The 25499-nt window shown below is 43.6% G+C and overlaps 1 protein-coding gene across 3 annotated transcripts; it reads right to left on the bottom strand.

The window, feature by feature from the left end:
* Positions 1-448: 448 nt before the first annotated feature.
* On the bottom strand, positions 449-18059 carry LOC309716737 (uncharacterized protein). Of its 3 annotated transcripts, none has more exons than XM_082550725.1 (9): positions 17751-18059; positions 13168-13316; positions 4891-5024; positions 4585-4702; positions 3526-3596; positions 3131-3206; positions 2154-2216; positions 1548-1617; positions 449-1236 (listed from the first exon to the last, which is right to left on the bottom strand). In XM_082550725.1, exons 2-9 carry the CDS (start codon positions 13300-13302, stop codon positions 1154-1156), a joined length of 750 nt encoding a protein of 249 aa, XP_082406851.1. In that variant the 5' UTR covers positions 13303-13316; positions 17751-18059; the 3' UTR covers positions 449-1153. The 3 variants fall into 3 exon arrangements, with proteins under 3 accessions (XP_082406851.1, XP_082406849.1, XP_082406850.1); XM_082550723.1 differs by lacking the exon at positions 3131-3206 and adding an exon at positions 2369-2444 and having other exon boundaries at positions 17751-18058; XM_082550724.1 differs by lacking the exon at positions 3131-3206 and adding an exon at positions 2369-2444 and having other exon boundaries at positions 13168-13313; positions 17751-18058.
* Between the last annotated feature and the right edge of the window lie 7440 nt (positions 18060-25499).

Here is a 25499-nt window from a genome sequence, read left to right as displayed (position 1 = left end):
GGCCCTGTGTTGTTGTGTTTAGAAGTTTGTAGTCCCCCTCAGCTGTTGCTGGTGTACGAGCACCCTCTGCTGGTCTGAGCAGGTTAAATCAATGATTTCAATGAGAAAGATGACAGCCGAGGCTTCGTTCCAAACTCTGCAGTTCCTACTTTAGTCCAGCAGATGTTGAATGAACGTGGCTCTGCAGCTGGAAGACAACGCTGGTGTAGTAAAAGGAGCCATTTCACCGGCTCTCAGCACACGCCTGTTCCACAAGCCTGAAAGTTTACCCAAGTTTGCACTTTCAGTCACTAGAACGTGACCAGGTTTTAAGACTGAGCCTAAAACTGACCTGGTGTCAGTTTTTAAACTCTCCTGCGGACGTGTATTTGTACTGCAGTACAACTTCACAGCTGCCTCACCGTTTCAGAGGAAAATGAGTCGATCGATCAATAACCCCCAGACTCTGTTTGGTTCTACATACGGTACTTTTATTTTATAAAATCCTGTTTCACTTTCACGATTTATTACAATGAACTGTGACATCATCAGTGATGACAGCACCTGCCTCCAGGTAATCACTTTTCTTAACTTTGATTCTGTCCTAAGGTCAAAGAAAACAGGAGGCGTGTCTGGCTTGTGATTGGCCCCTTTGTTCACCATATTTGGCAGTTGAATGCCTCCGTTATTGGTCACTCCAGTAAGCCACACCCCAGAAGACAAAAACAATTAATTGGCTAACAGAAGATTGGCTTTCATCAATCAGTCATCAATATTTATTGTGGCAAAGTGAACTAAAGCAGGAACAACAAACCGTTAAGACAAACACGCCATTAGTCATTAGTTAACGAGGGGCGGGGCTGTTAGTCACTCATTATTACAAAAACATGACTGGGGTGGAGGCAAAGCAAACTGTGCAGAAAAAGTTCAAAGTAGGAATGTGAGAAAAGAGGGGGAGGGGCCAAAGGTGAGGGGAGGAGCCAGATTGGAGAGGAAATATCTCCCACACTCCTCTCATAGCAGGATCAGAGGATCTAGTTTTTGACCTCCAGCAAGCAGAGAAAAGGGGAGGGGCCAGTGACAAAAGGGGTTGAGCCAGAGGAAGAAAGGGAAGAGGAATATTTTGGCCACAGAGTTTCCTGACATCCACGTCAGGTAAGGCGGAGCCAGAGGTTCAGCAGGAGTTGAGCTCCTCCATGGTCTGGTTCAGGGTCGCCTGGAGCTCCAGGTTTGCGTTCTTGGCAGAAGTCAAAGCATCTGCAACACAGAGAGGAGGGGCCAACCAGTCAATGACCAATCACATCAATCACAGGCTGGTCTCTGAGGTCTTACAGTTTTACTTTGTGACCTCAGCTGGCAGCTGATAGTGTAGTGGTAAGACTATATGCCTTTGGAGCGGGAGTTGCAAGTTCGCCCTGTATTCAGTAAGGGTCCTGCTAGAAAACCATGCTAAAACCTGGAATGGCGCAGCTAAGTCTGCAGGCTGTCCGCAGCTCGGACACATGTTGTACTGTGTATGTGACAAATAACACTTGTTGTCTGTGATGAATATTGATCGTGGGCCTCACCTTCCAGACCGTCGATGGTTTTCTCCAGTTTGGCCACCGAGCGCTCAGCAAACTCAGCTCTGGTCTCAGCCTGAAACACAGGAAGTCGGATGACAAAAGGGAAATACAAACGGGGGAGAATGTGAAAAGCTGGTCTGTTGCAGAACCCTGATTGGTCGCTCTGGTTTGTTGTTTTGTGCAGGATAAATAGTCAAACTGAAAACGCTCGTACGTCCTGGTTTTATACTTTCTTAAACCCTTTCAAGATATTTTTTGTTTAGTTTTTTTCAAAATAAAACATCACACTTTATGGTCACATTAATCTTGTTTAACTCATTCACTGCCAGCCATTGGCAGTGAATGGGTTAGACCCATTGACTCATTCACTGCAATTGACGGCTATAGACGTCAATGGCAGTGAATGAGTTAATATTCGTGACCTCAGACAAAGTCTCAGACCTTAATTATAAAATTGAAAATACATTACACACTTAGCCTTAAACCGACGATTGGCTGACTTTATTCAGATGCTTCCCTCCATGCAGCTGACAGCTTTTATTGTGAAAAGAAGAAACAAATCGAGTTTCTCCAACAGGTCGTGACGTCACAGGTGAACATGACACTCACCTCCTTCAGTCTGTTGCGCAGACTCTTGATCTCCTCCTCATACCTGTCCTCCTTCTGAGAGTACTGACACACAGAGACAGCAGCCAATCAGAGAGCAGGTACACACAGGTGAGCACACAGGTGTGAGGCTGAACCGTTTCTGGTTCCAGAGACTGCACCGGCTCCGTTCCCCGGCAGAATTACCTGTGCCATGAAGCCCCACCCCCTCCTCCTACCTTGTCGGCTTGGGCCTCCAGAGACTTTGCACTTGTGAACACAGTTTTCAGCTCCTCCTCCAACACCCGGGTCTTGCTGCAGGTCAAAGGTCACATCAGAGGACACAGTGTGTCAGACAGGCATGTGGGCAGGTAGGCTCAGGTGGTGTCAGGTATCAACTACGGTACCTTCCGACTAAAGCAGGATGCACTCAGCAGAACCTGGAAATGTTATGAGCCTGACCCAACTGTTCATACGGTCCCCATCTTTAATGTTCCCGCCTCAAGACTTAGACGGAGCAGCACACCTGCACAGGTGCTGCTCTGAGAGATTGCCAGGTACGGAACTGATGATGTATTCTGTCGCCAGGCAGACAGGTGCAAGGTGGAACACCATAAATGTGATCTGTAGGCTCCGCCCCTTTGTTTTCAAGTCATGAGGATGCCAACAAAGCCATTGATTTACATTTCTACCTCACCTGCTGCTTGACATCCTGTTATCAAGATGGCTGCCGAGTGACGAGAACTGCTTCTAGAAGGATTTTAATCAACCCGACACCACCTGAGCACCCTATGAGTTTGTGTGTGTGTCATCAGGTGTGTGCGCGCGCACTGTCAGGTGTCATTGAGCCTGCAGGTAGATTCATGCAGAGCAACAAGAGGAGGAGGGTGAGGAGGAGGAGCTGAAGCAGCAGATAAAGGTCAGAGATCATGGAGGCAGTGGGAGGTCAGGAGGAGGAGCTTCACTCGGTCAGCAGGTCCAGGTCACGTGACCCTCAGTACCTTATCCTCGGACGCCTGCAGACTCTTCAGCGAATGATCGAAGCTCCTCAGCTGCTCCTCCAACCTCCGAACCTTACTGTGAGACAGGTGGAGGCAGGTAGCAGGGCATGCAGACAGTTGCCGTAGAAACAGACAGGGAGAAAGAGGCGGAGCTGTTACAGAAGCAGTGTGGCATCACATCAATGTGATGTCAAAGTTACCAGGTGTGTCAAAGCAGCTTCATGCTGTTACAGAGGCAGGTATGTCCACTTCATTAGGAACACCTACCCGCTCGAAACTCACCTGTGTGGTCCCCGAGGTGTTCCTAATAAAGTGGCTCTGAAAGTGTGTGTGTGTGTGTGTGTGTGTGTGTGTGTGTGTGTGTGTGTGTGTGTGTGTGTGTGCGTGCGCAGAACCTCTCGGCCTGCTCCGCTCGTTCTTCAGCTCGCTCCAGCTCTCCTTCCACCATCACCAGTTTACGAGCCACCTGTCAATCAAACAGCACACTGCATTCCTGTGTACGACACCACTATGTACTACTAGGGCTGGGTCATATCATACCGTTCACGGTAATACCGATAGATGTATAATATGGCGATAGAATATGGGTAAAACGTGCATGCGCTGTGCCTTTGTTTACATACGCACATGGCGGCGACGCAGAACGAGAAGAGTGAAAGCGGATCGTTGAATGAAACAATGAACCTGAACTGGTTTGTAAAAACGCTGCAGCTTCACTGGTGTGGAACTGGTTTAGCTTTCGTCCGTCAGATACACAACAAAGCACTATTTTTGGTAGCGCATGCTAGCGGGCCGTCGTTATTACCGCGTTGTTTGGAAAATACGGCGCACTTAAAATCAATCCTTTGATTTGTCTGAAAGTCGACAGAGCCCCTTATAATCCCGTGTGCCTTATGTATGAACTCTGGTTGTGTTTACTGACCTCGAAACGATTTTATGTGCACGGCGCTCGAAAATCTGTCAGATGTTTCAGTACGACTTTGCTAAGCTACGAAGCCGCACCGCTTGATGGATTGTCGGAGCATTACGGCTGTCGTAGGCGGAGCCTCGCGGAGTGATATGTACTGTGCTTCAGCATAATGTTACCGTATTGTGTGTGTATGACCTCTTTTTAAGTGTTGTGGATGTTATACATGGTTATGCTGAGGATATGTCGGCCAGTTTCCACTGGAAATGCCTTTTGGTTAAACTGTCAGCGAGGAATTTGCATTTGCACTGTTACATGTTTATATAACTTTAATGCAGATAAAACAGCTGCTTGTTTAAGTGAAAATACTTTGATGTTTTTTTTGCACTAATAAAGTTGTGGAGTTGTAAAGTATTTTGTCTCGTGTCAATTATATCGTCAATTATATCGTTATCGCAGATTTTCAGATGTATATCGTGATAAATATTTTGGGTCATATCACCCTGCTCTAACTATGTGGTAATGCCAGTAGCAGCGTGTGCAGTACCTCCTCATACTTGCGGTCTGCCTCCTCAGCGATGGTTTTGGCCTCCCTCAGCTGCACCTCCAGCAGCTCCATCTTCTCCTCGTCCTTCAGAGCTCTGTTCTCAATCACCTTCATCCCCCTGATTGTGGACAAAGTTATGTGATCACATTTAACCTTTGACCTTCTCAGCACTGCTGCTGTGTAAAACAGCTACAAACAAATCCTACAAATCCTGCAGTGCTTCTCATAGTACTGCCACAGTATTACTGTGTATTATTACAAGCTGTAGTACTTTGCAGTATTTGTGGAATACAAGCGCCCTCTGACCTCTCGCTCTCGTCGGCTACCTTCTCAACCTCGTCCAGCTTGTGCAGCGCGGCGGCGAGTCTCTCCTGAGTGCGGTCCAGGTTCTCCTCGCTGAGCTGCAGACGTCGACCGAGAGACGTGACCTCGGCCTCCGCCTGCGGGGAGACAGACACAGGTCAGCTGACACATCGACCTCTAACCCCCCAGGGGCGCAAACATCCGGTCATTCCCCATCCTGTTCCTTCCTTTCACAATAAAATTCCTTTTCACACACACAGGTGCGCGCACACACAGTGACAGCTGCACATGAAATACTTAAAGCTAAAAATGTGTTTTTACTAGTTATGAAACATTGTTATTGTAGTAATAACAAGCTTGCTCTGGTTCAGGAGCACAAACAGGAAATGACACAGGAATCATCTGTTTTATAAATAATGTTTCTGATTTCATGATTCACAAACAAAAACAAAGCTTAACTGTAGTTTGTCTATTTACTCTTAAATTATGAAACTCGACTTTAATTCTGCTTAAAGTCGAGTTTCAGCAGCAGAACGCACAAGCAGACTGCGGCCTTTTTAATCCAGCACCTTTAATCTGGAGGTAACAGGAAGTGAAACGGGTCAGGTTTCCTGTACGCATCAGGTCACACAGCCAAGTGTGTGTTATCAGCAGCTTCATGCTGCCGTTTATCAGCGCGTCACGCCCTGATACACACACACACACACACACACACACACACACACACACACACACACACACACTGTACTGCAGTACTCAGAGTACACACTCCGCTGACAGGAAGGGTACTGGATATTTACTGTAACAGGTAGAAATGAGGCTGTGCACACTGTGAGGGAGGAACCACATGTGAGCCACCTCCAGATGTGCGTGAGTCAACGCACCTATCAATCATAGGCATTTTCACAACACTTTGATAATCGGAGGAAATGATGTCGCTGCAGCACAACAACAGTAAGATAAATAACAGGATATTTGTGGAGTCCGGTGACGTAGGCGGTCAAGATGGCAGCTTGAATAGAGATTGACAGACCACGCGACTTTCGCACATTGCATGCTGGGAACTCGTGGCAAAACAATCCAAGTACCGCATCACATGCAAGCATTTGCAGCACCGCAAAACGTTCATTCTCCGGTTCCAATACCTTCTTGGTTTTTCTTTGCCGCCCAAAAAAGGTATGTACAAAACGAAGGAGAACAATGCCGGTCCGTACAAAGACAGACTCGACAAAAAGGCAAAGAAAAGATATGAGGAAAAAAAAAAAATCAAAGGAGTGAAAGGGTCAGACCCTTACGAGCACACAGAGTGGACAAAAGACGTTAGCATGCTGCCCAACTTTCACCACGCTCATATTTATAATTATACGGTTCTTGGAGTGAGTGCACTTGTCACGGACAAACGAGCGGCATTTAATCCCTGTATACGGCTGCTGCACCAAAGGAAGATAAAGTTCTCCCTACTGTTCCCAGCGGTGCTGGTGCTGAAAAAGGGCAGACGTGAGTTTACCGACACAAAAAAAAAAAAAAAGCCCAGGACTACATTCTGTCTTTACTTTAAGGGAGATATTTACAGTCAGGGCTTGGATTTAAACACTACCCTTTTTCTTTTCCTTTTTTTTTTCTTGCCCTAGCTTTAATTAACATGCTATACACGATATACTTTGCACCTCCTAACTGTTTAGTTTCAATATTATAGGGCTTCGCAGTTTTATTTGAGTTATTCAGTTGTGCTGCTTCTGAGGATACGAAGCTCACTAAGACTATTAAATTCCTGTAAGTTTTTCAGTTGTTATGAAGCCCTTTTCAGTTTGTTCAGCTAGCTAAGTCCCGGAATGACTGTTTTCCTCATATTACATTGATTTAATATGCTGCTGGCGACAGGTCCTGTTTATGACTGTTCGACTGGTTAGAGTCACGGACCATAAAGTTTATGTTTTGCTTTCTGGGGCTCATAGCCCACCTGAGGGTGACTAGTGTTCTTGGTTGCCCCAGACGTATCTGTTTAAATGTTTATCAGTTGGTATTTTTATTTACTTCCAACCCCCCCCCCCCAATTTTTCTTACAGCCAGCCTTCCAAATATTGTCCACTCAGTACTGAACTCCTGGTTCTAATAATAAGTTACCCCACGGTTATATGTCCGACACGTATTGCATGATGGCGAATAAGCCACAAAGGGCCCTTACTTTAATGACCTGGAATGTAAAGGGCCTTAACCACTCAATAAAAAAAAGAAATCATGACATTTATCAAATCAAAAAAAGTTGACATTGTCTTTCTTCACTTGTCTCCCCAAGAGTCAGATAAACTTTGCCGTGATTGGGTTGGTCAGGTATTTTTTTCGTGTGGCAGCAGTCAGAGTAGGGGTGTCGCAATTTTAATTCATAAGCAGTTACAGTTTAAATGCTCCCGGATGGTTAAGGATGAAGATGGGCGGACATTGATACTCTTGGCTGAGATTCAAGGCCATAGAATGATTTTAAGCAATATCTATGCACCAAACATCAACACTGTTTTTGGAAACTTGGAATGCAAAATTTGTGATATGGGCGACTACCCAATCCTGATAGCAGGGGACTTGGTCATGGATGATATACTGGATCGAAGCACTCCCTCACAGCGACACTCTAGATCAGCGTCGGTCGCTATAAAAAATGTGTAGGACCTTGGGTTTGGTGGACGTATGGAGAGTATTCAACCCATCCACAAGAGATTACACCTTTTATTCTGCCCCCACAACACTCTGTCAAGAATAGATTATTTTCTTGTGTCAAATTCTATCATGCCCTCAGCAATGTCCTGCTCTATTGGTAGAATACGCGTTTCTGACCACGCCTCTGAGCTCATTTGGTAACCCCCCCAAGTCTCCCAGATGGAGGCTAAACTCAAGCCTTTTACATGATCCCAACTTTTTCCACTCCTTAAGAGAGCAGATCAATTCTTATATAGAAATTAACCTCTCTACAGCTCCCAGTGCGGGTGTAGCATGGGAAGCTTTGAAAGCCTTTATTAGAGGGTTCATCATCCAGCATGCCTCATATAAGAAGAGAACTGCTCTGACCAAGCAGATAGACCTGGAGAGGAAGATTGCCATAGCTGAAGCCGCTTTTAAGGCAGACATGAGCTCGGCAAATCTGACCCACCTAACTAGACTTAAATATGAGTTTAACTCAATTTTGACTCAGAAAATGGAGTTTTCTCTATTTCGGGCAGAAATGGATGGAGATAAACCTGGCAAACTACTTGCAAGATATATTAAACAAAAAGAAGCTCAGACTATCATAGCAGCAGTTAGAGCACAGGATGGCACTATGGTGTCAAAACCCTCTGAAGTGAATGAAGCCTTCAGAGATTTCTATATGCAACTCTACTCCTCTACTCTAGCTCCCCAACTGGGTCTAGAGAGTATTTTAAATTCAGGGAATTTAAAATAGAAAGTAGCTCGTCCACAGAAGGACTGGTAGCTCCCCTTACGATAAGGGTTCAGATCGCGCGAACAGGTGTGAAATGTGTGTGTTTAGTTTGTTTGTTTGCTTGTTTTAATCAATTTTAAATCATGCTTTTTATTTGTTTTTGTTTCTAATGTCTCTGTAAAGCACTTTGAATCACCTTGTTGTTGAATTGTGCTATACAAATAAATTTGCCTTGCCTTGCCTTACTCAGAAATACAAGCAAACTCTCAGGAAATTAACAGTTTTCTCTCCCCCCTCAACCTCCCAACTCTCTCTAGGACACAGGTGGACTCCCTGGACGCCCCAATTTCAAAGGAAGAGATCTTAAGGGTAATCAAAAACCTTCCAATTGACAAGGACCCTGGGTTGGATGGGTTTACAGCCGAGTTTTACAGGAACTTTGCAGATGAGCTCTTCCCTTTACTCCTGCAAATGTTTGAGGAGGCCCTGGATAAGGGCAGCCTGCCACCAACACTGTCAGAGGCACTTATTTCGCTTGTCCTAAAGAAAAACAAAGACCTGCTTGACTGTAAGAGTTACAGACCAATAAGCTTGATCAATTGCAATTGCAAAATTTTAGCTAAGGTACTAGCAACCAGATTAGATGAGGTCATGACTTACTTAATACACCCCGACCAAGTTGGTTTTATTCGGACCACAGCTCTGCCGATAATATTAGACGCCTAATTGATATTATGTGGGCAACCCAGGATAAATCCTCTACGGGGGACTTTTCTCCAGCTATAGCCCTCTCCCTGGATGCAGAGAAAGCATTCGACAGGGTGGAGTGGCGTTTTCCTCTGCCCCCCTCTCACGGACAATAACCATATCCAACTTCTTAATAGCAATGAACTGGTCTGCATTGGTGCATCATATCTTTATTCTCTTCCCCCTCCTGCCCCCCCCCCTCTTTCTTAAATAGATAACTATCATATCTGATATCATATCTCACAGTACAATAATATTGAATGGGTTGCATTGTTGTATTTTGTCATGTTTCTCAGGTCTTTGTCTGAATTTCTACGAACATTATTGCTAAGGATTGTCTTATTGCATTGGAGTCACACTGGGTTAAATATGTACACTTGGGTTTTAAGGGGTATTTATTATTTTCTTCTTTTTTTTGGGTTGTATGGAAGCCCCAAACGCAATTTCATTGTTCTTGACAATGACAATAAATAAATAAATACTAAAATACTAAAAATACTAAAATACTTCTATTTTGTGTAATGGAAGCATTTGGCTTTGGCCCAAAATTCATAAGGTGGGTCAAACTTCTCTACAACAATCCAAGAGCATCAATACTAACGAACCGTATTGTATCACAGTCCTTCGACCTCCACAGAGGTAGAAGACAGGACTGCCCACTGAGTCCTTTGCTTTTTGCTCTAGCTTTAGAGCCTCTGGCAGCAACAATACGTAGAGACCCTGATTCTCCAGGTATCCAGGTCCACAATAATAATCACAAGTTGATGCTCTATGCTGATGACGGCCTGGTCCTAATATCGCAGCCAGAACGCTCTCTACCTGCTCTCTTAAGAATTATTAACCGGTTCTCTAATATATCAGGATATAGACTAAATTGGTCAAAGTCTGAAGCGCTCCCTCTGACAGCCTTCTGCCCCAAAACCCTGTTCCAGCTGGGGGATTTCAGCTGGCCTCAGACCGGTAACAAATACTTGGGCATTACATTCCCCCGTTTGTTATACAACATAGTTCAGGCTAGTTTTGAAACTCTATTGGACAAGTTCAGAACCGACATAAGTAGATGGTCCCCTTTGTTTCTCACCCTTTGGGGTAAAGTTAACATCATCAAAATGAATTGTGCTCCAAAATTTAATTACCTACTACAAACACTCCCGCTAAAAATCCCATCAAAATATTTTCATCAATTTGACAGATTGTGCAACCAATTCATACGGAACAACAGACGCCCTAGAATAAAGCTTAAAAAGCTACAGCAGCCAGTGGAGTCGGGAGACCTGGGGGTCCCAGATTTACTGTTTTACCATTATGCTTTCAGTCTGAGACACATGGTTCACTGGCCCTCCCTCCAGAACGAGCCCCCCCATGGCTTAGTCTGGAGAGTACTTTGTACTCACCACTCCCTCCGATGCACATTTTAACCACTAAGCTCCCACCAGATATACAAACCCACCCCATTCTTTCTTTCCTGCAGACGGTCTGGAAGAAGGTGGCCTTGCTATTAAATTTTAACTCCCACCTTCACACTGAGGCTTCCATATGGCTCAATCCCAAACTCTGCATTAATAAGTTTCCGTTTTTCTGGAGACTGTGGGTCCAGACTGGGATACTTGTTCTCGGAGACCTGTATCAGGGGAGTATTCTCAAGTCCTTCAACGACCTTAAAGCAGTTTTGGTTGCCACAGAGTCAGTTTTGGAGGTACTTGCAGCTCCGGCACTTATTGCTCAAAACTTTTGGTTCCCCCTAAACACCACCTCCAACTATTGAATATCTCAGCTACATCAAAAAAATCTTTGGGGGAGGTCGTGAAGTCTCTAAATATTACTCAATGCTTGTTAAGGGCACGAGTAAAGGGCTACCCGCCCTCCAGTTAGCTTGGGAATCTGACCTTGGTGTGGCTTTTACAGATCAGGAATGGACTGCAATTTTGCAGAATAGTAAAAAGGTGTCCAGGGAACTTAGAAGGACACTAATCCAATTTAAATTACTACACCGAATTTACTGGTCGCCACACAGACTGTATAGGGCGAACCTCATGCAGATGTCAGACTGGGGTAGGCACATTGACCCATATGATTTTGGAGCTGTCCTAAAACCCAAATCTTTTGGACTGAGATACATGACTTTATCAAATCAACCATACGATGGGATATTCCTTTTTCACCAAGACTATTTGTTTTGGGGGACCCATCACTCCTTAAATATGCTCCGCCTAAGGCTGCTGTGGGTACAGACTGCATTGATGCTGGGGCGTAAACTCATTATTTCCCAGTGGAAGGCCCCTTCCACCCCACCTGTCTCTGTATGGCATATTCAACTAGGGAGACTTGCTGCACTTGGACAACTGTCATACAGGCTTCTGAATAAAGTGGAGAGTTTCCATCTGAAGTGGGATCCATATCTGTCCAGAATAAAACGAACAGACTAGAACTTGGAGTGGGACTGACATTGACATTCTGACGAAGCACCCTCAGGGATGTCAGGGTGTGGCATGCAGTAAGACCCACATAGTCAAAGGCTGGCTGTTTTTGTTTGTTTATCTCTTGCTTTGTTTGTCCCCCTCATTTTGGTTTTGTATTCTCTACTGTTCTGCTGCTATGCTGATGCTTTTTTTTTTTATGTGATGTAATCTGTCTCTGCAGTGGACTGTAGTGTTCTCAAAGCACAATAAAATATTAATCACAAAAAAACAAAAACAGGATATTTGTAAATGTTTACAAACATAAGAGCTCAGTTATAAACATCCAGAATATTACAGAGGTGAAATATATCTGTGTTTAAAGAAGCAACAGGAACGTGTTCATCGAGCTTCATCACTTCCTGTTCACGCTGGCCGCCGGGTTAACGCATTCTCCTCCAGCATCATCAAACACGATCAGCATGTTGTCACGGACAGCTTAAACAGCCAATCAGAGTAAAAACAGCACCATGCTGAGCCAACCAAGTGGCTGGACCAAATATTCACAAAAACTCAGGCGACTGTGTCAGCGAGCCCACAAACTTAGAAAAGGTGAGCGCCCTCTGCTGCAGCCCTGCTGGAACTACACAGCTCGCCTGATCTCGCCCTGCTTCAAACACGCCGAGTTCGCTCTAAACTTCAGGCTGTACACCAATCAGAGCCAGCCGCATCAGGCACACTTCCTGTTTTGTGACTGAAGTCTGATTGCGAGTAATGGCATCACTTCCTGTCTGACGGCAGGTAAATGCAGTGCCACATAAGCCTTACCACAGAACCAAGTCCGCCAGAGCTTATCTTTATATTTTTACAGGCTGTGGAGCCATTTTTGGGAACATTTCAAGTTGCTATACATCAATACAACAGTTATAGCCCAGATTTTAATAACATGTATGCATTAAGTCCATAGTAACTACATAAATTGCAAAAAAGTGCAATGAACAAGAAAATTGAAAATTGTTTTTGATTTTTTTACATACATTTCTAGTTAGAGAAATTTTTATAATTTTTATATACTGCAGGAAAAACAAAAATAAATATTATAATGCAAATTTGCAAAAGATTCAGCATGTGCATCAAAACAAACTATTTCCAGCAGTGCAGTTTGAGTTGTAAGCATCCCAGAAACTATTCAGAAAAGCATAACACTAAATATGACTTTTAAAAACACCAGTATAGGCTTATAAGGCCCTGAAGCTAAAAAAACCGACATTTTCCACGAAAATGACATCACTTCCAGTCTCGGCCAGGTAATGGCGGACATGCGATTGTTCGCGCTGACGTCTATTCCAACGTAGGAAGTGTTTTGAACAGCTGAAAGCGTGTTTCTGGAACATTATGTTTTTGTTGCTGCAAGCGCTTTTTATGCAGTTTTTTCAAAGCGTTATGTGGAAGGAAACCGTGACCTAGGGCAAGCTGATGGCATAATAATAATAATTTTTTGCGCTAGCTTACGTGGTTCCAGTTCTACAGAGATTTAAAAATAGTTACGCAAAACGGAGCGTGCCCACTCCGACCGGTTTTAAAGGGTTAAACCCACAATGACAAATGCACAGCAGTACAGGACTGTGGGAGCGCAGCCTCGTGCCATCTGACAGGAAACAGCTGTGAAATACGTGATGTCATCGCCTGTGACTTAAGGACATCGTTCGGGTGCGTGTGCCGTACCTCCTCCCGGGTCCTCTTCTCCTTCTCCACCTCCCTCTGCAGTCGCTCTGCCCGCTCATCGGCCTCCTCGGCCTGCTCCTGCAGGACTTTGATCTTTTTCTTCACTGCCTCGATGCTGTTCATGCCGCCACTCATCTTTTCTTCTTCTACTGCACAGAAAAAGTTTATTACACACTTTTCACAGTAAAACAGAGCGCCGCACATACCTATTCTGAAATAAACTATCAGCAGGAAGTCCGTTCAAACGACGTTTTGTAAGAGTGAAATAATTACAGCTGTGGTCAGAGGGAGGCCCTCTATCACTGAGCCGGGGAGCGAACACAGCGAGCCGCGGTGTGATACACAACGTGGAGCTTTTCAGAGCTCTGTGTGTAAATACATGAATCCAAAAAAAAGGGGCAAGGGGAGCTCACTTCTACAACCTGTTAGCGGTCCGGACTTGTCCACGCCAGTAAACACGACTTTACAATAACGTAAACACAAACGCAGACCAAATGTCTCCGTTTAGAAATGATCCTGAAAAGAAAAACAAGAATAAGGCAGAATTTACACGTCAGTCGAAGCTCAGAGAAAAATCAAACATTGAGGCAAGAATTCAAACACTGAGCTCAACAGCTGGAAAGAAAGAAGCCAAACCTGAGCCATTTCAGGAAGAGCTCTGTGTTAGTGGCCTTTAAAACAAATGTCGCAGCGCCAGTCACTAACCCGGGTTAGAGTATCCAGCTGCTGAGGCTCAGTGACAAATAGAGCTGCATGTCATCAGGGGGGTTCAGAGTGGACTCAGATCATCATCCATTGGGCGTAAAACGTACAGCTTATTGCACCAGCAGCATCTGCTCTTATAGAACTATCATTAGCTTACAGCTTTAAGTGTTTCAGGTCTGTGCTAACTAAAAATAAAGACAAGATGATAGTTTATTAAATTTTAATGAAGTTTGCAGATTGTTTCAGTGGAGTTTAATAAACTCCTTGCTATCTAAAATATAAAATAACATATTCTCGAGCATCTCACACTTCTGATAATCAGCTGTCTGCTTGACGTTTATTCAGCTGTGTAAAAACTATAACTTTAATCTCAGCCAAACCGATTTACTCAGGAACAAATAAAATACTGAAAAAAGCCAAACAATAACATTTTTAAGTTATCTAAGTGACTCATATATCATGTTTAACCTGAGTAGCGAAAGACGGCGGTGGGTTTGAAAACGATTAGCCGGGAGTCCGGTGTTCTCACGGCTCTAGTTAGCCTAGCCCCCGGCTAGCTATCGAGCTAGTGGGTAACAGACGTCTCCGAAAAGGTCGGAGCGCTTTTGAAAATATGCGGTGTCTTGATAAACTGAGCAGATATTTGAGGTTTACACAGCTACATTCTCACCTGAAAATATGTTAAACGTTTATTTTGTGACCCAGAAAGAATAATAAGAGTAACATTAAAACTAACTAGCTGCCACCATTGTTGGAAACTGAGCTGGGCTGCGCTATGAATTCTGGGACACAGCTTCTTCTTCTTCGGGGTTTAACGGCAGCTGGCATCCTTGTACATGCAGTGCTGCCATCTCCTGTTTCAGTCCATTATTACACTCTTAAATCCTGCTACTTATTCCTGCGTCTTTTGTGATCTTACAAAGCTTCAAACGACGCGTCGACTATTAAATCAGTCGTCGACGATTTCGATAGTCGACGTAATCGTGACTAGTCGACTAATCATGGCAGCCCTAGAGACCAGTCTTACTTGTTATCATCTATCGTCCACCTGGGCCTTACACAGAGTTTCTGTCTGATTTCTCAGACTTTTTATCTGATTTAGTTCTGAGCTCAGATAAAATAATTATTGTGGGGGATTTTAACATCCATGTAGATGCTAAAAATGACAGCCTCAACATGGCATTTAATCTGTTATTAGACTCAATTAGCTTCTCTCAAATGTAAAAGAACCCACCAAGCTTGATGATGACACCATCAACATGCGCTATCGCAGTAGAGCGGTATAGTCAAAATCTCTACTGTTGGCCAAATTTATATCGTTTCTACCGCCCACCCCTAGTTACAAATTATCTTCTTATTGACTCATCTCACAGAGGTCCTGCTAGACCTCAGTGCAGCGTTCGATACTGTCGACCATAATATCCTATTAGAGCGATTAGAACATGCTGTAGGTATTACAGTGGTTTGTATCATATCTATCTAATAGACTCCAGTTTGTGCATGTAAATGGAGAGTCCTCTTCACACACTGAGGTTAATTATGGAGTTCCACAGGGTTCAGTGCTAGGACCAATTCTGTTTACATTATACATGCTTCCCTTAGGCAGCATCATTAGAAGACATAGCATACATTTACACTGCTATGCTGATGACACCCAGCTCTATCTGTCCATGAAGCCAGATAACACACACCAATGAGTTACACTGCAGGAATGACTTAAAGACATAAAGACCTGGATGGCTGCTAACTTTCTGCTTCTTATTCAGATCAAACTGAGGTTATTGTACTCGGCCCTGAAAAGCCTAGAAATATGGTATCTAACCAGATTCTTACTCTGGATGGCATTACCTTGGCCTCCAGTAACGCTGTGAGGAACCTTGGAGTCATTTTTGACCAGGACATGTCCTTCAACGCACATATTAAACAAATATGTAAGACTGCTTTCTTCCATTTGTGCAACATCTCTAAAATTAGAAATATCCTGTCTCAGAGTGACGCTGAAAAACTAGTTCATGCATTTATTACTTCCAGGCTGGACGACTGTAATTCATTATTATCAGGAAGTCCTAAAAACTCCCTGAAAAGCCTTCAGCTGATCCAAAATGCTGCAGCAAGAGTCCTGACAGGGACTAGAAAGAGAGAGCATACTTGAGCCTGATTCTGCCAGAGGTTTCTTCCTGTTAAAAGGGAGTTTTTCCTTCCCACCATCACCAAAGCCCTTGCTCATATAATTGTTTGGGCTTTCTCTGTTTTCCTCGCATTATTGAAGGGCCTTTACCATATATGGCACCTTGGGGCAACTGTTCTTGTGATTTGGCGCTATATAAATAAAACTGAGTTGCATTAAACCAACGTGTGTATTTTTGAGTGACCAAGCCGTACGGAAAGCAGTGATCAGGCGGTTCTCGAATGTGTAAGAAAGATTAGTGATATGCTGTGTTGCTGGTGATACGTGAATGGCTCGAACTCATGAAGAACCAAAACCTGCTTTTCCTGGAACGCGTCAACTCTGAAGCGACATGACTGTCAAGTTCTGACAGCCAATGGTAACATGGATGGGACATAGCATAACATAGGGCTGTGTGATATGACCAAACTCTCATATCCCGATATAAGACATCTATCGTCCCGATAACAACAACAATAATAATAATAATACTAATAATAATGGATTGCATTTATATAGCGCTTTTTCGGGATTCAAAGCACTTTACAATACCACTATTCATTCACTCTCACATTCATACACTGGTGGAGGCAGCTACAGTTGCAGCCACAGCTGCCCTGGGGCAGACTGACAGAGGCGAGGCTGCCATATCGCGCCACCGGGCCCTCTGACCACCACCAGTAGGCGGTAGGTGAAGTGTCTTGCCCAAGGACACAACGACCGAGACTGTCCGAGCTGGGGCTCGCAACACCACAAAACAAACGATTGCGTAAAATGAAACGATAGACGTTTTTATATTGTCATCCGATATATATCGATATATCGAACAGCCCTAGTATAACAGCTTAGCTCAGACAGAAGGCGGCGTGGTTATTTCTGCTGTCAGATCCCAGTGGCATCCTGCAGCCCATAGAGAAACATGGGTTTCGCGCTCCTGAGATGAACGAAGAGGGCAGAGCAATCTCTGCTTTAGATCATCTCCACAGAACAGCGTCCTCTGGGAGGACCCGATATTTGGATTGGGTATCAGCAACGAGTTGATCTCGGGGAATTTTCCTCGCAGTCAGCTGACACAAATCCGCTGAGATGGGTAGCCGCTGTTCCACCTGAGCACCAGTGGCTCTTTCTTGTGCTGCATCAGCCTCTTGATTCCCAACACCGCCAAGCTGAAGGCTGTAAGAACGACTGCTACACTTGAGCTCAGCTCAGAGATTCTTAGAGTACTCTGATTATTCTTAATAATCTGACTTCCACACACTGCTGGGCCTGAGCAATGACCCATCCTCCAAGTGTGATTAATGTACAGGGTCATCACCCGTATTTTTGACCACTGCTTAAACTGATCAAATCGGAAGTGTAGGTCAGAGTTGAAGCTTTGACCTGAAGAGACACGTTCAGGGGGCGGTTCTAGTTCTCTCCCCCTATGATTGGCTTTTTTAAATAAAGTTGGTCTGAATAAAACTCAAACTTTAGTCCCTCCCTGTGCCCGCGCACCTCTCACGTGCTCAGGTCGTTTATCCATACCTCATCGATTATTACCGACTTCATCGGAAGCACGTTTTTCACACCTGACTTCCTCTTGTGTGCGCCACTGTTTGTTCCGTGTTAGCACGTTAGCGCCGGAAGCTAGCTGCGGACACCGCCCTGTTAGCGGCTAGTTCGTTAGCTCAGCTCAAGTGTGCTCGGCTTTACCCGTGTGTCCCCCACTTACCTGTCCGAATCCTTGGAAACAGTCACACCTGTAGCTCGCGCCCTTCTTCCGCTGCACTCACTTCCCGGTCAGCTAACTGTTAGCTGTTGGCGGCTAATGCCTCACTCTCCGTGAAGTTTGACGAACTGTGAATCGCGCTCCGTCTCAGCCTCCGCGGACTCGAGTGTCGTGTCGGTCCTCGTGCTCCCTGTTTGGGTGGTGGTCTCGATTTCTGGTCTAGGGTTCTGGTCGCGCTGAGTCTGGATTCCGGTTCCAGCCAACTCCCAACTCAGGAGACTCCGCCCTCTTCCGGGTTAAATTCGCTCCACGGGAAGTGATGTTGCACTATGTCCTCTTCAAAGTAAAAGTCCGAAAGAAGAAGCTGCCGAGTATCAAAGTTTAAAATCAGACTCCTGAGCTCTGTGAATACCTCCCGGACAGCTGACATTAACGCTCTCTATCAAAACTAAAGAAAGTGTATTAATTCTTTGTGCAAATATGACTGTTTTAAATGAATTAAAACGTACTTTTTACTTTTAATTCCTCTCAGACAAACTGCAGATTTAATAATGGATTGGATTTATATAGCGCTTTTCAAGGCACCCAAAGCGCTTTACAATGCCACTATTCATTCACTCTCCCATTCATACACTGGTGGAGGCAGCTACACTTGTAGCCACAGCTGCCCTGGAGCAGACTGACAGAAGCGAGGCTGCCATATCGCGCCATCGGCCCCTCTGGACAGATTTGCTTCAGTTTTACCGGTTTTAGTGACTTTCCTGAAACTGAATGGACTCTTCAATCTCTGGCTGTGTTCTGTTTTGTTTTTGGTTTTTTTTTTCCCTGAATAAGTTGTTTTTGAAACTCCTTAGCTGTTAATCCCCTCTCATTGTGATTGAATATTAAACCTTAGAAAGCATAATGACAATTTTTTTTTTAACAAACCAAACCAGAAATCTTCTCCAGCTTGTTCTTCTGATGTGTTATTGCAATTTGGCTCTAACTAAATCAATTAAATTAACAGCAGCAGCCACCTCGAGGTGGGAAGAAAGTGTAGAAGATCAGAGAGGAGTGACTCTGACAGGTGTGCACAGGTAGCTCCAGCGTGATGTTAAAGCAGACTGTGTGCTGGCCAGCAAGGCAAGGCAAGGCAAGGCAAGTTTATTTGTATAGCACAATTCAACAACAAGGTGATTCAAAGTGCTTTTTACAGAGACATTAGAAACAAGAACAAATAAAAAGCATGATTTAAAATTGATTAAAACAAGCAAATAAACTAACTAACTAATTAACAAACAAACAAACAACAGTATATAAAATCAAAACAGATAAAATCAGAACAGTAGATAAAATCAGTAGTTAAATGTAAGTTTTGAAATTTAAGCTTAAAGTGTGGATTTGGTGCTTTATTCAAATGCAGCTGAGAACAGGTGAGTCTTCAACCTGGATTTAAATAAACTGAGTGTTTCAGCTGATCTGAGGCTTTCTGGGAGTTTGTTCCAGATATAAGGAGCATAAAAGCTGAATGCAGCTTCTCCGTGTCTGGTTCTGACTCTGGGAACTGATAAAAGACTGGATCCAGATGACCTGAGGGATCTGGAAGGTTCATACTGGGTCAGGAGGTCACTGATGTATTTTGGTCCTAAACCATTCAGAGCTTTATAGGCCAGCATCAGAACTTTAAAGTCTATCCTCTGACGGACAGGCAGCCAGTGTAAAGACCTCAGAGCTGGACTGATGTGGTCCACTTTTTTGGTCTTAGTGAGGACTCGAGCAGCAGAGTTCTGAATGAGCTGTAGTTGTCTGACTGATTTTTTAGGTAGACCTGTAAAGATGCTGTTACAGTAATCAAGCCTACTAAAGATGAATGCATGGACTAGTTTTTCCAGGTCCTGTTGAGACATCAGATCTTTTATCCTTGATATATTCTTGAGGTGATAGTAAGCTGACTTTGTTATTGTCTTAATGTGTTTTTCTAAGTTTAGGTCTGCATCCATCACTACACCCAAATTTCTCGCCTGGTTTGTGGTTTTTAGATGTATAGATTGAAGTTCTCTGGTGACCTGTAATCGTTTTTCTTTGGCGCCAAAGACTATTACCTCAGTTTTGTTTTTGTTTAGCTGGAGAAAATTGTGGCACAACCAGTCGTTGATTTCCTCAATGCATTTACCAAGAGCCTGTACAGGGCCTCGGTCTCCTGGTGACATTGTGATATATATTTGTGTGTCATCTGCATAGCTGTGATAGTTTATTTTGTTGTTGTTTATAATCTGTGCCAGTGGGAGCATGTAGATGTTAAACAGAAGGGGTCCCAAGATGGAACCTTGGGGAACTCCACATGTGATACTTGTCTGCTCAGATGTGAAGTTACCTATTGATACAAAGTATTTCCTGTTTTCTAAGTATGTTTTGAACCAGTTTAGTACAGTTCCTGAAAGACCTGTCCAGTTCTCCAGTCGTTTGAGTAATATGTTGTGGTCAACTGTATCAAATGCTGCACTGAGATCCAGTAAAACTAGGACTGACATTTTTCCACTGTCTGTATTCAGACATATGTCATTGAACACTTTGGTCAGAGCGGTTTCAGTGCTGTGGTTCTGTCTAAAACCTGACTGGAAGGCATCGTAGCAATTATTCTGTTTTAAGAAGTAACTGAGCTGTTGAGAAACTGCTTTTTCAATGATCTTACTTAAAAACGGGAGATTTGAGATCGGCCTGTAGTTGTTCATTTGTGTCTTGTCAAGATTGTCCTTTTTCAGTATAGGTTTGATTACAGCAGTTTTTAGTGATTCTGGAAACACACCTGATAATAAAGAAAAGTTGACGATCTGTAACAGGTCTGACTCTAAAGTCTTTGAGACCTTTTTGAAAAAACTTGTTGGCAGGACATCTAAACAGCAGGAGGAGGAGTTCAGTTGACCTAAGATGTCCTCCAGGTCTTTGCTGTTAATAGGTTGAAACTGTTTCATGGTGTTTAAACAGTTTTTTGGTGGACACAGTACATATCCTGGATCTGCTGTTGATGTACCAATTGCTTGTCTAATTTTTTGGATTTTTTCTGTGAAGAATTTGGCAAAGTCATTGCAGGCCATGGTTGAATGAAGTTCAGCTGCCACTGACACAGGAGGGTTTGTTAGCCTGTCAACTGTAGAAAATAAGACCCGAGCATTATGGCTGTTTTTAGTGATGATGTCAGAGAAGTAGGACCTCCTTGCATTCCTCAGTTGTAAATTATAATTGTGAAGTTTCTCTTTATAAATGTCATAATGAACCTGGAAGACCGCAGGACAGCAGGAAGACCCCCCACTTTTCGTGCTGTAACAGCAGCGATCTGTGGTCCTGGGACATTGATCAAGCCGCTCTTCTATGGAACCAGCTCCCTGTTCGGATTATACAATTTTCTTCCTGTTAAAAGGGAGTTTTTCCTTCCCACTGTTGCCAAGGGCTTGATCAAAGGTTGCCATTTGATTATTGGGTTTTCTCTGTATTATCATAGGGCAGTGTGCCAAACAGACAATGCTGGGGGCCAGAATTGGTCCGCAAAGGATTCGATTTGACCCACTGGACCAAGGGCGGATCTAGAGAAATTTTCTTAGGGTGGCATGAGGGTGGCAAAATCAAAGCCCTTTTTTTCAAACACACATGCAGGTGGTTACATATGGTTAAAATGATTCAAATGCAGTAAGTATACACGTTTTTCATAGAAATATAGTCCATAACTTAATTATTTTCTGTAGCCCCCATAATTAAACACTTTAGTGACATAAAACATGTGATGTTATGTACTGTATAGCCTGGATAATAAATAAAGATGTAACGCTGTAAGTATACGATCCAGAAAGCTACACCACATGGGGCGGTTCATTTACCAACACAAGTCTAACTTAAGTTTCACTGTTTATTGTTAGAAAAAAAAGTAAAATCGTTACAGCTTAAATTACACAAAATGTCAGAAATCTGCACTGTCATGCACAAAAATCTAAACCTAATTTTTCATGGTTTGTTGGATTAACCCTCTGAGGCCCAAAATATAACCGGTCATTTTTGACTTCTTTTGATTTTACGTTTGTATTTCACCTTCAAATTGTGCCATTTTATTTTTTCCCCTCTTTGTTTGGTATCATTCTTTTCAGCTTGACCTCACGTGTCTGAATTTAGTTGTTTTTTCATTGACATACTGTGTTAACACAACTGATCTGAAATCACACAAACTTCAAATCCTAGTAGTATCTTTTTTACTGTAAACAAAAAAACAGACATGTTGAGTAAATTATTCTTATAACTTGAAATGTAAAAATATAAATTGTACATTTTGAAAACTTATGCACACATTTTGTAAACATATACAACTATTTATCTAAAAAATGCAGCCAATACACCTGCCGTTTTTTTATTTTTATTTTGTACAACCATTTAAAAATATTATTCAAACTAAAATCAGGTGTCGCAATAAGATGCCCCACAAATTATGTGTGACAGTAAAAAGAAATTGTTTGTCCACCACAAGACAGGAGAACAGCACAGGGATAAACCTGCAGGCCTGACAACAGGAGGTGTATCACTCCGCTGGTTTTCTACTTGGTGACAGTGCTGGGCCATATCATACCGTTCACGGTGATACCGGTGTAATGTTGGGCAACGATAAGAAAATGAAATATGGCGATAGAATATGAGTAAAACGCGCATGCGCAGTGCCTTTGTTTACATACGCACATGGCGGCGAAAAAAACAACTCCCTTTTAACAGGAAGAAACCTCCAGCAAAACCAGGCTCAGGGAGGGGCGGGGCCATCTGCTGTGATTGGTTGGGGTGAGAAAAGGAAGACAGGATAAAGACATGCTGTGGAAGAGAGACAGAGGTTAATAACAGATATGATTCAATGTAGAGAGGTCTGTGAACACATAGTGAGTGAGAAAGGTGACTGGAAAGGAACAACTCAGTGCATCATGGGAATCCCCCAGCAGCCTACGTCTATTGCAGCATAACTAAGGGAGGATTCAGGGTCACCTGGTCCAGCCCTAACTATATGCTTTAGCAAAAAGGAAAGTTTGAAGCCTAATCTTAAAGTAGAGATAGTGTCTGTCTCCTGAATCCAAACTGGAAGCTGGTTCCACAGAAAAGGGGCCTGAAAACTGAAGGCTCTGCCTCCCATTCTACTTTTAAATACTCTAGGAACAACAAGTAGGCCTGCAGAGCGAGAGCGGAGCGCTCTAATGGGGTGATATGGTACTACAAGGCCATTAAGATCAGATGGGGCCTGATTATTTAAGACCTTGTATGTGAGGAGCAGGATTTTGAATCCTGGATTTAACAGGAAGCCAAAACAGGAGAAATCTGCTCTCTCTTTCTAGTCCCTGTCAGGACTCTTGCTGCAGCATTTTGGATCAGCTGAAGGCTTTTCAGGGAGTTTTTAGGACTTCCTGATAATAATGAATTACAGTCGTCCAGCCTGGAAGTAATAAATGCATGAACTAGTTTTTCAGCGTCACTCTGAGACAGGATATTTCTAACTTTAGAGATGTTGCACAAATGGAAGAAAGCAGTCTTACATATTTGTTTAATATGTGCGTTGAAGGACATGTCCTGGTCAAAAATGACTCCAAGGTTCCTCACAGCGTTACTGGAGGCCAAGGTAATGCCATCCAGAGTAAGAATCTGGTTAGATACCATATTTCTAGGCTTTTCAGGGCCGAGTACAATAACCTCAGTTTGATCTGAATAAGAAGCAGAAAGTTAGCGGCCATCCAGGTCTTTATGTCTTTAAGACATTCCTGCAGTTTAACTCATTGGTGTGTGTTATCTGGCTTCATGGACAGATAGAGCTGGGTGTCATCTGCATAGCAGTGTAAATGTATGCTATGTCTTCTAATGATGCTGCCTAAGGGAAGCATGTATAATGTAAACAGAATTGGTCCTAGCACTGAACCCTGTGGAACTCCATAATTAACCTCAGTGTGTGAAGAGGACTCTCCATTTACATGCACAAACTGGAGTCTATTAGATAGATATGATACAAACCACTGCAGCACAGTACCTGTAATACCTACAGCATGTTCTAATTGCTTCAAATAAGCCATTCCTCTGCAGATGATCAGTTAGCTGTTTGACAACTACTCTTTCAAGGATGTTTGATATGAAAGGAAGGTTGGAGATCGTGGCTCAAGAGTTGGCAGTTCGTCTTGTAATCGGAAGGTTGCCAGTTCGAGCCCCGGCTTGGACAGTCTCGGTCGTTGTGTCCTTGGGCAAGACACGTCACCTACCGCCTACTGGTGGTGGTCAGAGGGCCCGGTGGCGCCAGTGTCTGGCAGCCTCGCCTCTGTCAGTGCGCCCCAGGGTGGCTGTGGCTACAATGTAGCTGCCATCACCAGTGTGTGTGTGAATGGGTGGATGACTGGATATGTAAAGCGCTTTGGGGTCCTTAGGGACTAGAAAAGCGCTATATAAATACAGGCCATTTACCATTGGCCTATAATTAGCTGAGACTGCTGGGTCTAGAGATGCTTTTTGAGTAAAGGTTTAAATACAGCTAGCTTGAAGGCCTGTGGTACATAGCCGATTATTAGAGACAGGTTGATCATATTTAAGATTGAAGCATTAATTAATGGCAGGACTTATTTGAGCAGTTTTGTAGGAATGGGGTCTAAAAGACACGTTGATGGTTTGGAGGAAGTAATTATTGAAGTTAACTCAGAAAGATCAATTGGAGGAAAAGAGTCTAACTTAACATCAATGGTACTAAGAGTAGCTGTAGATAATATTACATCTGTGGGATGATTATTGGTAATTTTTTCTCTAATGATAAAAATGTTATTTGTGAAGAAGTTCATGAAGTCATTACTAGTTAACGTTAAAGGGATGGTTGGCTCAACAGAGCTCTGACTGTTTGTCAGCCTGGCTACAGAGCTGAAGAGAAACCTGGGGTTGTTCTTATTTTCTTCAATCAGTGATGAATAGTAAGATGTTCTGGCTTTGCGGAGAGCTTTCTTAGGCAAGCTACAGTTGTAGCCACAGCTGCCCTGGGGCAGACTGACAGAAGCGAGGCTGCCATATCGCGCCATCGGCCCCTCTGGCCATCACCAGTAGGCGGTAGGTGAAGTGTCTTGCCCAAGGACACAACGACCGAGACTGTCCGAGCCGGGGCTCGAACCGGCAACCTTCCGGTTACAAGACGAACTGCCAACTCTTTGAGCCACGATCGCCCACGATGGACTAAGCCTCCATCTTTAAGGAAGATGCACGATGACAGTCAACGTCAAATGCTTACTCCAAGCCGGTAGCGTTAGTTACTTTAGGTGAAAGTGGATTGTTGGTTTTGAAGCCCGCTGATTGTGTGTTTGGTTTCAACCTCTCCCAGGAGATTGGCACGGAGAGGAGAATCAGGAAGCACCATTCAGACACGGAATTGCACGGACGAAGCTGCACTTGGGGATTAAGGAGGAGCACCTTTGGATTAGCACCTTTCACTGTTTTTTGGCACTACCTTTGGAAACGCACACTTTTTGGCCAGAGCGCCGCATTTTGGGGTCCTCTTTCTCCTGCACCCGTGACACTTGAGGCGACTGTTGTTGTAATTTGACACTATATAAATAAAACTGAATTGAATTGAATGTCAGCCATCTTTGTTTATTTTTAGTTTCAGGAAATAAATTTTCCAAATGAAGTTTGTGTCACTGTGTGCTTAGTTTATCAATTCATTCATTTCTGCATCAGTAATCAAAATCTGAAAGTCATGTTTCATCTGAAGCTAAAAGTAAAGACAAATACTCGAAG

Source organism: Aulonocara stuartgranti, assembly GCF_965226115.1.
Source record: "Aulonocara stuartgranti genome assembly, chromosome: 11".
Lineage (NCBI taxonomy): Eukaryota > Metazoa > Chordata > Actinopteri > Cichliformes > Cichlidae > Aulonocara > Aulonocara stuartgranti.
This window is presented reverse-complemented; position numbering and strand designations above follow the sequence as displayed.